This window comes from Gossypium raimondii, chromosome 7, assembly GCF_025698545.1.
Source record: "Gossypium raimondii isolate GPD5lz chromosome 7, ASM2569854v1, whole genome shotgun sequence".
In the NCBI taxonomy this organism is placed as follows: domain Eukaryota; kingdom Viridiplantae; phylum Streptophyta; class Magnoliopsida; order Malvales; family Malvaceae; genus Gossypium; species Gossypium raimondii.
The window spans coordinates 25,906,770-25,922,918 of record NC_068571.1 but is presented as its reverse complement, the minus strand read 5'-3'; the positions used below and the strand labels follow the sequence as shown (position 1 = coordinate 25,922,918).

At 34.1% G+C, this 16,149-nt stretch overlaps 1 protein-coding gene across 2 annotated transcripts; it reads left to right on the top strand.

The window, feature by feature from the left end:
• The first annotated feature begins 600 nt into the window (after positions 1-600).
• Positions 601-9,056, top strand: LOC105798611 (receptor-like serine/threonine-protein kinase ALE2). Of its 2 annotated transcripts, none has more exons than XM_012628734.2 (9): positions 601-1,173; positions 2,080-2,151; positions 4,174-4,287; positions 4,364-4,474; positions 4,744-5,112; positions 5,205-5,465; positions 5,916-6,305; positions 6,561-6,801; positions 7,213-9,056. In XM_012628734.2, the coding sequence occupies exons 1-9, from the start codon at positions 1,104-1,106 to the stop codon at positions 7,922-7,924; spliced, it is 2,340 nt and encodes a 779-aa protein (XP_012484188.2). In that variant the 5' UTR covers positions 601-1,103; the 3' UTR covers positions 7,925-9,056. The 2 variants fall into 2 exon arrangements, with proteins under 2 accessions (XP_012484188.2, XP_012484197.2); XM_012628743.2 differs by having other exon boundaries at positions 603-1,173; positions 4,177-4,287.
• The last annotated feature ends 7,093 nt before the right edge of the window (positions 9,057-16,149 follow it).

Below are 16,149 nucleotides of genomic sequence, written 5' to 3'. Positions count from 1 at the left end.
GACCTAGATGCGTTTTTGCTTAGCGCGCTGAGTTGGAAGCGTTTTATTGGAAGTGTTTTTTGGTTTTCCCCTGAAAGCGACACCAATTGAACGCATTTTAGCAAAATCGGCCCATTTCTGTCATTTTTAAAAAAACTGGCCTATTTCCATAGCTTTATTCCGTAATTTAGCCCATAATTACCTTTCCCATTTAAAAAATAATAATTATTCACTTAAAATTTACTATTTTAAATTTTAAAATCTATGTTTTGAAAAAAAAAAACAAGTGAATGTCATGAATTTTAATTTTCAAAAAAATTAACCGACAGACTCAAATCAAAATTTATTCCATTCAACTTATTTAAAAGGCTCATTCTAATTTTGTTTGTTTGTATTTTTTTTAATCAGAAATTGACCTAATTTTAATTTTCAAAATATGTTGGGAGTTTGTAAAACAGAAAAACGGTTTGCGAAATTTCAAGTGACGGCAACAAACGGCTTCCAGGTTTGTCGTTTTCGTCGGTGCGTTAAGAAAACGCGCTTGCATAGAAGCGCGTACCAGACAGCCATCATCAATTTCATGAAGCAGTGTTTGCTTTTGCTGTAGGCTACACTCCACTCCAGTAATAAAGCACCTCCCCACCTTTCCAGCCCCACTCCCACTCTCTGTGTCTCTCACAGACGCAGTTCTCCCTTTACTCTCTCAATTTTCTACTCTCACCCCAAGAATCCCTTTTCCATGTTCTCATCTCCCAAACTAGAAAAGAAAAGGGAAGACCTATTTTCTCCTCTGCATTGTTGCGTTAGATCTTTGCCGCATTTCATGGATCTACTACAATCACGCCGACTCTCATTCTCTTCATCTTCTCTCTCCTAGGGTTTTTGTTCCGTTTCTTTTACTTTTTTTTGGAGGGGCGCTTGGCGGCGGAGCAGCTTAGGTTTTAGTTTTGTTTGGTTTAGTTATGAGGTGCGTCGTTTCGCTCGGAGAGAGCAACGGAGAGTTTGGCTGGCAGCGAATGGTCCATCGGAAACTTAGGAATCTCCAGTGTCTCTCCGACGACTCGCACGTGGTTCGAGTTGGTGTCTGACGATGGTTGCTGTGGACTCTGGTTCGGCGAGAGAAGATGCCTGCTTTGACTCTGCTCATTTTGCTTCTTGTTTACTTACCCAGCTTTCTCTCTTGTTCTTGTTTCGGTATCACTCTTTCTGGATACTTGCTCTTCTGTTTTTTTTTCTTTAATTTCGTTTTATCTGTTTGGTTGCTGAGCCAATAATAGATAAGGAAGGAAAGTGGACTAAAATCTAGTCCGAGTTAGCTTTTAATTTTATTTATAGAAATTAAGAAAAGGTCAGCATGCTTTATGAAGCTAAGTAGGCTTTGGCTTTACTGCTGATTGGCTCTCTTTATGTCTACTTAAACTTTCCACTATAACGTTTATCCTTTAGCTTAATCTTTCGCGTTCGCCAAAACAAAAGAAAGGGGAAAAAAGAAAATTTTAAAATGTAAGGAAGGGTTTGCTTTTTGAGTAATTTGTTAGTCCCCTGTTTTCTAATTCCATACAGTATCTTGAGAAAAAAAAAATAATTTGGAAAAAGGGATATCAGATGAACTATTCATATCTTAGCCCTTTGAGGAATATACTATGGATAATATGGACGTCAGGAATAATTACATATTATTAATTATCCTAAAAGGTTAGCTCAAATTAAAAGTGTTCTAATACCATTAAGGTTAACTGAGCTTCAATTATCAAATTCTGTTCGTGAATTCCGGATTTCCTGTTAGTTTTCTTTGTTTTATTTATATTTTATTTTTCCATGGATGCTTCTTGAAAAGAGTATGAGCCTTAAATATTTGTATTATAGCTTCTGTATAGCAATGCTTTTGGGTACAATCCTTCTTGAGTAAACGGTCAAAATCGGTTACCCTTGGAAATGTTAAAATCTTTGTTATAGTTATCTAATTTCTTGTAATTTGTGGTTATTATGTGTTGCATTCAAATAGAGTTAAGGACATGTGTTGCCATAACGGTTACAATAACTATAGTTCATTAAGGAAGACTAACATCACTGCCATTTAATTTTTATCTTTATTACCAGGACTGCAAATGTTATTGTCTCCTTTACAACCAGTGCATCAGTTGTCTGCAATGGAAACAATCATTGATCATGGTAACAATTTATTTATCTTTAAATGTTAATGAAGTTGAATAAATTCTTTTGATTAATTTCCTGTCTAGACTTGAAATGATCAATTATTTATATCCAAGTAGGTAAAGCTTGATGTTTTATCCATGAAGCTATAATGTTAACTGAAAATACTTGATGTTATGTTTGGAACATGAATTTGAAAATTTGGATCTGGATTTCATTTGCTATATTAATTGTTAGAAGGAAATGCATTCCTTATGAATAAATTAGTTGGATTTCTACATAAATATTTATTTGGAAAGTATAAAAAGCATGAATTCGTGAAGTTCATAAATTCTTTAGGAATTTCAAATTCACTACTAAATAGGCATCCAACAAATCCATGGATTTGAGAAAAAAATTATGAGTGTTACATTTGTATGTGTGTTATAACTCAATTTGCCCAATTTTTGAAATCCAAGTCCAAAATTTGAAATTCAGGTTCTTGAATGCTACTGGGGAATTTTTTTAGTGTAATTTATGTTTTTTTGTAGCCTAAGCTAATACCTGTCTAACTCGTGAAGAGTCTTATTGACAATGCCTTAGGATTAGTTTACCATTGAGGTTGAAAAGTGTTTTTAGAAAGTGATGTGGAAATGTATTTTTAAAAAGTTTGACAGTGTTTACCATTAGGGGTGTACAAACGATTAATTCAGTTGGTTTGGTTGGTTTTTTAAACTTAACTGATCATCATATAATAACCGAACTGACCTACTTATATAAACTGACCTAATGAACTGACTTAACATCGGTCGGTTAAGTCGGTTAATTGATTTAAGATAAATATATTATAAAATATATATTTTAAAATAATGAATATATTGATATATTTAACCGACTTAACTGATTTATATATTATAAAATATAAATTTATCTAAAATAATTAGAAAATATTAAATATTAAGTCAGTCGGTTTGTATATGAAATTCAATAATCGATAACTGATTGACACCAAATAAGCCAACCTTACAACTGATTTAACCACTAAACCAACTTAACCAAATTAATCGGTTAAATCAATTAAAACCGTTTTAACCAATTTATGCTCTTCCCTATTTACTATTGCTCTCAAAAAGTGCTTTTGAGAAGATAAAATGTCTATTTTAGAGATGATGTTGTAAAGTAGAAGATATATTGAACTTCTTTAATGAGGATAAGAAGGTCATTTCTGCCAAAAGCACTTTTGCAAAAGCTTAAACCTAAAAATTTTGGCTTTCTGGTTTGAGTTAAAATCACAGTTTAAAAACATGGTTTGGTTTGAAAATGTACTTGTTTACTATTGCATTTGGCTTAAAATCATGATTTGGGTTGAAAAACACTTTTGAACCTCAATGGTTAACGGAGCTTTAATTTGTTGAACTTGCTCTGAGCCATTTGTCTTCTCAAAGCTTACTTGGCAAGTATGAGACATGAAAAATGTACTTGAAGAGGAATCTGGTGTCTACTTCAAGGTGATGGATAGTATGTCCCAGCTAAAAAATTGTTGTTAGTTTTAACAAGTTTTTTATTTTTGTTTTACAGTTTTATATGTTAGTTTGCGCTTTGCCCACTAATTGTTTTATCAAAAAAAGGATCTTCAAGGTTCTTTATGTATTCTGTTTAGAAGAGGAACTCTTACCATCTATTTGTGGAGTACATGTTAGTCATCAGATAGGCTCTTTTCTTATGCATCTTTGCTTCCCAATTCTTCAGTCTAATGGCATGTAAACTTAGAAAGCTTAAGTTATAAGTTTTTCATGCCTACTTCCAGTTCTTCATAAGTCAATGTTATTAAAAGGTTCCTTGATCCTCCTGTCACGTTTTCTGATATTTAACCCATGATGTTAAATTAATGATGCGATAGAAGAAAAAAGAGTGCTACATTAAGTTGTTCATGTCTACCTATTTTCTATAGATGTTCAGTATAGGTTATCAGATGACTTTTAAAGGCATTCTAGCATCCTTAAATTACTTCGCATTATTACTCTTGCTTATGAAATATTAATAAGGTTGTTCTGCTCCTAGCAGCTAGGCTGCTTTCAGTGCGTGTGTTATTTTCTCGAGCAAGATCACCCCAGGAACATGTCAATCCTTCTTTTGGACCGGCTATTGCTCCTGGACCTTCTCCTATCCATCAAGGTACTTATTGCAATCTATTTCCTACACCTTGTCATTATGTTATGATGTCCTATGGCTGATGTCTCTTGCATTGCAGCTCCTTTTGCTAGCCCTAGTGGCCATGTGGTACCCAGACATCATCATGGTGGTCACCGTCGTCATCATGATGTTAAACCTCGAGAAGCTGCTGCACCACCTTTAGAGCAAGGTAACTTACTATGGGTCTTGTGCAATGTCTAGAGGACATGGCTTGCTTAAACCTTTTTTTGGTCACAAAAAATCTTATTGTTTAGACTCTAATCTCAGTTGAGGGGCCTATACAACTTATTTTTTGTCCTGGGGATCATGGCTAGGTTGAGTGTGTCTTCTTTTTACATACTAAAGTCAATGGGTCAGAGCATGTACTTTGTTTAAAATGCTTTACATACCTCTCCCCCTGATAGTTCTTTGTGGTTTTTATTACAAAAACTTTGTCAGGCTGCGATCAAATTTGCGTGGAGCCACTTACTGCAACTCCTTTTGGTTCACCTTGTGGTTGTGTGTTCCCTATGAAAGTCAAACTTCTCCTAACTGTAGCTCCTTATGCTGTTTTCCCTGTGATGAATGAGCTAGAGATTGAGGTTGCTGCAGGCATATATTTGCAACAAAGTCAAGTAAAAATAATGGGTGCAACTGCTGATACCCAAAATCAAGGGAGAACGTTGGTTGAGATTAACTTAGTTCCTCTTGGAGAAAAGTTTGATAATACAACAGCAATGCTTACATATGACCGACTTTTTCATAAAAGAATATCTCTGAATTCAACTCTTTTTGGAACTTATGAGGTGGTATCCATAAGTTATCCAGGTAGTTATCTCTTTTTCTAATAACTTTCTGTCATACGATTTGATTGTTATGTAATGTTTATGAACTCTATGATTTAAAAAACATTTTGTTAGGAATTCCTGCTTCACCTCCATACAGTAATTTTCTGGGGAGTGGTCCAACCGGAAGTGCTGCAGATCTACCAATCACGGCTAATTTTGTTAACAATAACCAAAAGATGAACATCAGGATCATTGCCATTATTGTTTTATCTGCTTTTGTGCTCTTATTAGTTTTAGCTGGAGCAATCACTGTCCTTGTAAAATGGAGGAAGGTTGGAAGACCATCCAGTGCTGTTGGTCCGGCATTTCCCTCCTTGATAAACAAAAGATCTGGTAGGTTTGCAAGTGAGATTTAGGTCTGATATCTACAGTCTGTTATATGGAATTGGAATGTAATATGATGTTGTGAACTGGTTTTCGACTATTGCTGTTTAGGCACATAGCCCTCAGCTGTATGCCTCTATATTTTCAGTTTCTGCAATGACTGAATTGTAATGGTTACTCATTCTTTAAGCTGAGTAGAGCTCAGAAGTTTGGTTACTACAGATGCCATTATTTTGGTTTCTTTTCTTTTCTTTTCTTTACTGTGCTTCACTGTAAAATGATCTTGATGAGGCACAGTTTATAGAATGTCAATTGTTTTTTTTTGCTGCGTGTTAATATCTATTTTGGTCGACTCTAATGGAAGAGATTGATCATTTATATTTCATTGTTGTCTGTATAAACTATTCAGATGTCTGTGGAATTGGAATATATGACAATCTGATGTTTGTGAAAATGCAGGCATTGGTTCCATCTTGTCAAGCAGTATGGCAAGCTCTACATCAATGTCGCTCATGTCCACCATGGCTACTTCTGCGCTCTCAATTAAAACATTTGCACTTGCGGAGCTTGAGAAGGCGACAGACAAGTTTAGTTCAAAGAGGATTCTTGGTGAAGGAGGATTTGGACGTGTATATGGTGGTGTCATGGAAGATGGAAGTGAGGTAGCTGTTAAGTTGCTTACAAGAGATAGTCAGAATAGGGACCGTGAATTTATTGCAGAAGTGGAGATGCTGAGCCGATTGCACCACCGCAATCTTGTGAAACTTGTTGGTATATGTATTGAAGGGCGCATACGCTGCTTGGTGTATGAACTTGTTCCAAATGGAAGTGTGGAATCACACTTGCATGGTACAATTTTCCTTATCAACTCTGCCCATTTTTGTCTTTTTTTATTGGAGTATTTCCTTGTTCAATTTAATAACTTTCATAAGGTTAAGAAAGCTGCCTATTAACTTTTTATCCAGGAAAAAAAAAGTTAAAAAAAAAGTAGTAGTAATTACTACCAGATCAGCAAATGTTGCAATGCTAAAATGATTTTATATGATTTTTCTAGTTTTCACTGAAATGGATGGACTGTTGTATAATCTCTGTGTTGGTGATTAGGTGTCGATAAAGATGAAAGACCTCTTGATTGGGATGCACGCCTGAAGATTGCCCTTGGAGCAGCTAGAGGATTGGCTTATCTTCATGAAGATTCAAACCCTCGAGTGATTCACCGAGATTTTAAGGCTAGCAATGTTCTATTAGAAAATGACTTCACCCCAAAGGTATCAGATTTTGGTTTAGCAAGGGAAGCAACTGAAGGAAGCCAGCACATTTCTACCAGGGTTATGGGAACTTTTGGGTAATCCTTTTATGAAAATAACTAGATACTTATCATATGAATTTCCCTGAAAGGGTAGTACATACTACTACTCTTCTTCGTAAATTAATGGGCAACGAGACTAGCTGAGTTCTATTTTAATTGAAAGTTATTTCATGCAAATTTTAGGTTGATCCATAAAAACTCTTGATGGCATAATGTTAGCAATTTCTTATATCTGAAATGCTTTTTAGTAGTCAAATTCTGATCTCTTTAAGATTTTTAATGTTTTTTAATTGTACCAAAGAAATGCAATGTAACTCTAAAATTAAATATTTCCTAGACCCCAATACTGCTTTTTCTTGGATTGCAACAGAAGATCTTGAAACTTCTATGTCTTCTGACTGGTTTGCTCTTCAAAACATTATTAAAGGTGAAGTTTGTGATTTGCAGGTATGTTGCTCCTGAATATGCTATGACTGGGCACCTACTTGTTAAGAGTGATGTTTACAGTTTTGGGGTAGTGCTTCTTGAGCTTTTGACTGGTCGAAAACCTGTGGATATGTCCCAACCTCAGGGACAGGAAAATCTAGTAACTTGGACTCGGCCTCTACTCACCAGTAGAGAAGGTGTAGAACAGTTGGTGGATCCTTCTTTGGCTGGAACATATGATTTTGATGACATGGCTAAGGTGGCATCCATTGCTTCCATGTGTGTTCACCCAGAGGTGACTCAGAGACCTTTTATGGGTGAAGTTGTGCAGGCTTTGAAGCTGATATACAATGACACGGATGAAACTGGTGGGGATTGCTGTAGTCAGAAGGAGTCTTCTGCTCCCCAACCTGACTTTAAAGGGGATTTTGCCCCTTCTGATAGCAGTTGGTGGAATGCTGGTGGGGTCACCCCCCGCTTAACTTATGGGCAGGCCTCATCTTTTATCACAATGGAGTATAGTTCAGGTCCACTTGAAGAGATGGAAAACCGACCGTTTTCGACTTCAATTTTGGTTGGAAGTGGAACATCTTTGCCAATTAGACACGGTAACAGATCAGGTCCCTTGAGAACAGTCCGAAGCAAGCCAAGCTTTTATAGGCTAAGAGGGAGCATGAGTGAGCATGGGGGACTCCTTCCAAGGCAAAACTGGAATGATGCCTATTGGGTTTGAGGTTTTCTTTTCCCAGCTCTTTGTTTTCTTTTTTTTGGAATTGTACAGTTCAAAAGGGTGGGGGCTTTTTAGTCAAGCATTTGAGGTTCTGGAGTTTCCATGTTCATTGAGAAGCAGAGACCCGACCTTGGCATCCTATTGTTAAAGTCGTGATGATGGTTCATTAGCATACAAAAAATGGAGATGTAAGTTGAATACTTGCTGTGTTAAGTATATATTTTCCAAAATTTTCCTGTAGTGGTGCAATGCTGAATCCGAGGAGGTTGGGTTATTGTTGTCACCAGATTGCTCTGCAAGTGCAAACAAAATTTTCATGTACTTCTGTAAGTGAAAGCAGTTTTGCAATTGAAACAGTCAACAGACGAGCAAGGCTCTTTTGTAACCCCCAAAGGGTGAAGGCTTGATTATGGTTCTTGAATTTCCTTCTCCGTATAGTTTGTGCCAAGAGATGGCAACCATTTCAAATCCCTTGCCACGTTCAAGCACATTGTGGAAAGAGCCGGCTATGGTTCCGTTTTGGTTTTGCTGAGCCGATGCAAAAGGCTTCAACTGCATGCTTTCACCCTTTATTATTATTTGTTTAGAACATAACGTATCCACTCTCGAGTTCGTAATTTATTTTATAAGCCCCATATAATTGATCAACGCACTGCTGTGACTGAACATTGTACAAATTAGGTAGGACCGACTTTTGGATTGATGTTGAGGTGCTCGTATTTGTCTCAATAGCAACGGTCCATTGTTCTAAAAGTGGCTACCAATAAACTGGAAGAGAGATCACATTGTTTCATTTTCCTTTTAGTCCCTGTAGTCGAAAGAGTTAAAAGTGTGAGCAGACAATTATGTTATCTTGAAGGTGCTACGATTTGATTAAAATGCAGTTTGCTCCAATTATTTGAGATCCGATGATTTCCTTGGGAGAGATCAAGACCAGTGAGGTGAGCCTTTTTGGAAACCTGTTCATCCTCAACAATGTTAATCAGGTATGATTCATGCCACGTTATTCCTGCCATCTTATAATTTCTTAACCTATGAATTAAACATGGTATTCAAAGCTTCATTAGCAACTAATTAATGTTGTTATTATAAATTAAGTAAACGTGTTAATAGATTAAACTGGATTGAGACTTGAGTTTTTCCCTTTAAAAATTAGTTTGATACTGAATATTTATTGTTAAATAATAATTTGATCCGGTTTAAGCTAGAAAAATGAAACATGAATTATATAAATTAAATATATTAAACTTTTAGGTTGAGTCGGATAATCTCACATTGGGGTAGGAAGGAAAATTCTCCTGCAAATATCCAATGTTTACTAAATTTTTTAATGTTTTTGTTAGAAATTTTGATACTGACGCCTTTCATGTTAGAAATTTTGGTATTGCTATAAATTAGAAGTGTTGATAAAAATTAAAAATGTTGGTATGCTTTTGGATTGTATTGTAGAACTAGTATATTTATTAGTAAAGATGACATCTCTACACTATAGGAATATTCTGGGCTGCCTCTGGTTGTTAAAATTTGAAAATCAAAATATTGGATAAATCTTGCCCTCTTCATTTAATATTTTTAATTTTTTTGATGTATATTTGAGAAAGAAGAACAATAAACATATCAATTAAATATTTTTATTTATTGTACAATATATTATTATATTATTATCATTTTAGAAATTAAATAATAAAGGTAAAATAATTATTTTAAAATATTGGAGAAAAGTTGGACGAGAATTACCAAAAGCACGAGCATTTCTTACCAACCATATCTTCAGAGGGAAAAAGCAAATAGAACATTCCAAAGGAGTCTTGGCTTGTTCATCCATGTCTTCAAGGAGAGGTTGGTGAATAGACAATCCTCCCAACTAGGTGGAATTAAGGGCTTGAATTGAGTAGTACTGTGGAGGTTATTCTAGAGACACCTTATGACAAAGCAACCTTTAAAGAGGTGAAAGATCTCTTCTTGCAAACTAGAGCAAATGGGGCAAGATCCTCCACACTTAGGTTCCTCGATCGGAGAAAGGCCTTAGTGGGGATAACCTTAAGATCACATTTGCACAAAAAAAAAAAAAAGATTGGGAAGGGGTTTAACTTTTCGATAAGTCTTCACAAATAATTTTTGGGGTGAGGGGAGAGAATTTATACCTATGAAATGGAGTAAGCACTTGCAAAAGTAAAATAACTGTTGCTTGAAGGACCATAGCATTGGGTATAATTACATATGGGATATCAGAGGATGGGATGCTCAAGAAGAAGTCAATCATTTCTCGAGGTAATTGGACAAAGATGCATTGGGGCCCTTGTGCTTCACATTTGTCTCTAACTTGTTGGAAGGTCCAATTACCTTCATCCCTCAGGAGTGGGCCATGGTTCCCTAAAGGAACCTCAATCTAGATTAGTTATTGTGCTAGAAATTCATTGTTCTTCCATCTCAAACCACCCATCTAAGACCCGATGCAAGAAACGAACTAATATTTCTAAGTGCTTCCAAGTTGCCGATGTATTGCCCACGACTTGAGGTTCTTAGGGTCTTAGACATATTTTGCAATGAGAGTCTTTGCCTAGAGATTATCTTTCTCTTGGATGAACCTTTACACCAACTTAACTAGGTGGGCTTGATTCTTTTGTTTGGAAAATTGGAGGTTTAACCCTCTTTGTTCCTTCGGATAAGACACTAAATTTCAATTTACCAAGTGAATTTTCCTGTATTGGTCACTCTAACCTCAAAGAAAATTTCTATTCAAGCAATCAAGTTGGTAAGGATGCTAGTAGGTAACATGTGACATTGTATGAAATAGTTGAAGATGGTGGCCATTGTAGACTGGATAATGATAAGTCTCTTTATAGAGGAGAGGAGATTGACTTTCCATGCTTTCAATTGATCCTAACTTAATTAATTATGAAATCATAAACACCATGAGGCACCTTTTTCGAATGGATAGGGAACCCTAGATATTTTCTAAGATCTTGCGTTTCTTTGATCCCTAGGGAACTAGAGATTCAATCTTTTATATTGGTCATGCAAATTAGGGAGAAAATTATTGTTGACTTTCGAAAATTTATACATTGAGAAATTTCTTCATGAAGTTGTTAAGAGTCCTTATGGTTTCCATAGTTTTGTTATTCGTTTTGACAAAAAGATGGCAATGTCCACAAAAAGGTGTGAGAACTAATAGCCACTTTTTGAAGCACAGACCGTTTCCCACGCTTTCTGTTCCACTTCTTTCAGAATCTACAGGTTTAGGAATTCCATTTATATAAAAAAAAATGCACGAAAAGAAAGGGTCTCCTTGCCTAATTCCTCGGGAATGGTGAAAAATTTGGAGTTTAGATCCATTCAAGAGTACTTTAGTTGAAGTGGTAGAGACACAACTCATGATCGATTTAATCCACATGTTTGGGAAGTCAAAAAAATGGAGGAATTTTCTAATAAAGCTAAATTCTAGTTTGTAATAGGCTTTCTCAAGTTCCAACTTTATGACCATGATGCCTTTTTTGCCTTTCATCTTTTTAAGCGAGTGCATGATCTCTTGAACGATGATGTCATTGTCATAAGTTTGCCTTCTGGGAACAAAATTGCCTTGGAAAGGAGATATGATCTTGCATAGAAAGGGTTTGATTCTCATAACCATGATCTTGGTGATAACCTTATAGATCGTGTTACATAAACTAATTGGTCAAAATTGGGAGACATAGGAAGCCTTTCTAGATTCGTATAGGGTTGTGAGAATAGATGAAGTTATCAATCTAATATATTAATACAATTTAAGTCGATATAGCATTTTACAATAATAAGGTGAGTTTGACGTATATAGAGGTGATCATGGGCCGAGTTCAGGCTGGGCTTAGACAAAATTTTAGGCCCGTTCTCTAGGCCTAGGCTCGGCCTGGCCCGATATATGGGCTTAAAAATTTATCCAAGCCCGGTTCGAAAGAAAATTGCTAAGCCCGAACCCGGCCCGGCTCGGCCCATATTAAATTTTACAACACCAAAAAAGTATATATTTAATATATATTTGATTAAAAAGTATATTTGATTAAAAATAAAAAAAATATATTTAATATATAATTCGGGCCGAGTCGAGCCAGGCCTGGGCCAAAAAAGTTTTACTCGAGGCCTAGCTCGTTTTCTAAATGGGCCTCATTTTTTGCCCAAACCCATATTTCAGACCTATATTTTTACCCGAACCCTTATTTTTCGGGCTGGCTGTTGGGCCGGGCCGGGTAGCTCAACCCATAATCACCTCTAGACGTATATAGAGTAATATATCATTATAACATGTAATATATGATTCAATATATTACCATTTGTATAATTTATTCATCATATAACCATTTGAATGTGTGACTCATATTTTCTTACTGTCATTCCTCTTTTCCATTAATTCAGTAGCTCGAGGAACTATAATAAATAGATTTAGATACACGGGTAACTACACCACACTAGATTGCTTGTAAAGGCTCAAACTACAACATACTAGTGCACCGAAGTGCAAAGCCCATAGGCATCATATAACAGGTACAACACATCCTTCCACCAAACTAGTATAAATCTGTAACTCGCAACGAATGTTGGATTCCAGTATAATCAGTAATATCTCCATACCATCTCACATATCCGTACAGTGTGCTTGACATTCCAATTGTATCATATTCTTTAATACGTTCACTCGGGCAATTTTACCATATACTATTCGTTACAATCCCTGTAGCCATATACACACTTTTCACATTTCAAATACCAATCATTTACAATTTAAACCTTGTAACATCATCATATAAATACTATCCAATTATATAACAATAGGGGTGAGCAAAACTTGATTCGACTAAAAAAAATCGAAAAAAAATTTGAATTTCGAGTTAAACGAATCGAGTTATTCGAATCAACTCAATTTTTTTTTCGAATTTCGAGTTCGAATCGAGTTGAGTTTTCGAATTCGAATAACTCGAATAATTCGAATAATTCGAATGTCAAACTATAATATTTTACTTTTTTACCCTAAACTCCCAAACTTTTTTACTTTTCCCTCCAAACTTTTACTCCTTCTCATTCCCCCCCCAAAACTTTTACTCCCCTCCCCTCCTAACCCCCCAATCTACCCAAAATCCATTTCCCACCAAAATTTTACTCTTCCATTTACTTTTTCTCAAAATTTTACTCCCAAAGCCCTCAAAACCTTTTATTTCCCCCCAAAATTTTTACTCCCTCCCACTTTTCCCCTAAAACTTTTCCCATCCCTCCTCCTATCTACCCCAAGCCCTCCCCCCTCCAATTTTTTTTAATATTTTCCCTCCAAAATTTTACTCCCCTATTTACTTTCCCTCAAACTTTTATTCCCCAAAACTTTTTATTTTCCCCCTAAACTTTTTCTTCTCACCCTTTACTCTCAAATAAAAAATCAAAATTATCCAAAAAAAATCACTAAACATAAATAGTAATAATTTTATTTATATATACTATTTATATTATTAAATAAAATTTCACATTTTAGATTATTTATATTATTGAATTGTTTAGTCATATTGAATATTTATATTAAAATTGAATTCTTAATTATGCCATCAAAATTTCGATTTAAAATTTTATATTGGTATCAATTTCACATTTTATTTTTAAAATAACTTTTATTAAAAATCATATTTTTACATTTAATATATTTTTAATTCCAAAATACATAGTGACAAAAATCAAGATAATTGAAACAACTAAGCAAACAAATAAGCTAACCAAGTATATACAAAATTAATAAATAAATTATGAGGTGATGAAAGTTAATAAAAAATTTTATTAAGGTGGACAAATTTTATTACGATGGGTGATAATGGTTACAAAGACCTAAATTATTTTTTAAAATTTAACTCGAACAAATATATTCGATTCGAATCGAATTCCATCTCACTCGACTCGATTCGAGAAAACTTCAAATAAAGTTAGGATGATAAAATGAGATTCGAAAACTCGATTAACTCAAAAATTTTCGATTCGATTCGATTCGGTCGAATGCTCACCCCTATATAACAATGTCACATCCATCCGGTATCATATATTTATTCATATTTTTCATTTAATTCATAATTTTACGATTTAATCCATTTGATGCCAAAAGACATTATTTACATAACAATTCAAACTAAACCAATTTAATACAAACATATCATAAATTAATAAAGTAAGTTCCATATGAATTTACCTAGAAAAACAGCAACAAACAAGGTACAAAGGACTAACATGTAATTTTTACTTTTTTGCGATTATCCTTCAATTAATTCAATTCCGATCTATAATAATTTATTTAAATTTATCAATTCCAAACATCTTATAACAACCTATTATAAACATATATCAATTCAATTTCATTTTTGGATGTCCCTAAAGTTTCATTTTATTCAATTTAGTCCCTAAAATCGAGATTGCTATAACTTTCAAATTTGAGCGTTGATTTGAAATCAATCTCAATTACATCCTTATATAGCACTCTGTTACCAATAATTGCAAAATCCAACATCAATTTCAAAATATTTACACTTGATCCATATATTCAAAATTAATAATTTTCACTTTACAAATTAGTCTTTTTTCACTCTTAAACTTACAAACTAATAGTGTAACACTAAAAGTTCAAGCATTCATCAATGATATAATTTATAAACTTTAACAATTTTGAAAAATAAAATATGGGTTAACTAAATCGAGCTTCCACGATCTCAAAAATATAAAAATTACGAAAAGCGAACTTGAATACATACCAATTTGAAGGACCAAAAGTTGATACGCATGAAACCTTATTTTTCCTTCTTATCTTTGGGTGGAGAAGAAAAAAAAGATGAACAATAGATTTATTTTCTTTTATTTTAACATATATACTTACTTTAATAATTAATTAATCCTAGTTTATTAATTAACCATAATTTAATCACTTTTAATCATAATTAACATAATTGGTGGATGCTAGTTGTCATCCACCATAATATTTCAAACAAGGGAGGTTCTAATTGCTCATCTAGTCCTTTTACTAATTAAAAATCTATAGCAATTTAACTTTTATAACTTTTATGAATTAGTCCTTATACCTTAATTAGTCACTAATTAGACAAAATTACCTATCTAAAATTCAATTAACCAATATAATAACTCTATAAATATTTAATAAAAATATTCACAGGCTCAGTTTATAGAAACGAGGCCCTAATACCTCATTTTCCAACACTACTGACTTTAGAGTCGAAACACTTGTACCTTAACTCACTATCCAATTAACAAATTCGTCAGACCAAAATTCAATACAATACTATAATTGACTTTTAAATATTAATTAATAACATTTACGGACTCGATCATTGGAGAACGATATTTTGAAACCACCTTTTGTGACACCACTGACTTTTGGGTCGTTACATTAACAATTTTAGAAATTGGTACATGAGCTAGCTAAATCAAACTCCTATGATTAAGTTTCAATAAAAATTAAAGCAAAATGATTAGGGACTTACTTGAATTTTTGGTCAATTGAAATGAAGAAATGTTGAATGATTTCTTAGCCTTCAATAATGGTGGACGGTGATGAAGGATAAAGAAATACAAATGATTGGTTAAAAGTATGTAAATAAGATTAATTGTTTAAACTGAAAATTTGGAATGATAGTAACAAAATCTTAATTATTTAAATTTTTAGACTAGTTAGTTCAATATAGTACACTGTGAATAGGATAAAGTAGTTAGGTATACCAAATGATGAATGAATACGTAGGGAGCATGCATGTTAGTTGAATACAAGGTAATTAGAAATTTGCAATCTTAAGCCTAGTTAAGTCCATGAATATTGAAGTGCCTAGGGATGACCTAAGGCATTGTTTGGTATAGCTGAAAGCCAAAAAGCTAACCATATACATGATTCCCTAGTACCTTAGTTGAAGCCTAAATCCATTTCTTGATGAACTAAAGTAACCTTGACCCATAAATAAAATCTAGTTATCTTTCTTTTGGTCTCTAAAATTAATGCACAAATTTAGACATCAAGCCATACATATTGAGGGATAGGTAGATACATCAAGGCGGTTTCAAAAATAAATAAAAGAGTGAGAATATAAGAAACTACATGATATAGTAAGTATAGGATTCTTGCAAGCAGAAGTGCCTAAATGAAAATAATAAGAGAACAAAAGCATTGTGAGGGTTAAAAGCAAAGCGAGAGCCATAAAAGCATAAAACGAGTTAAAAGTAGTGTG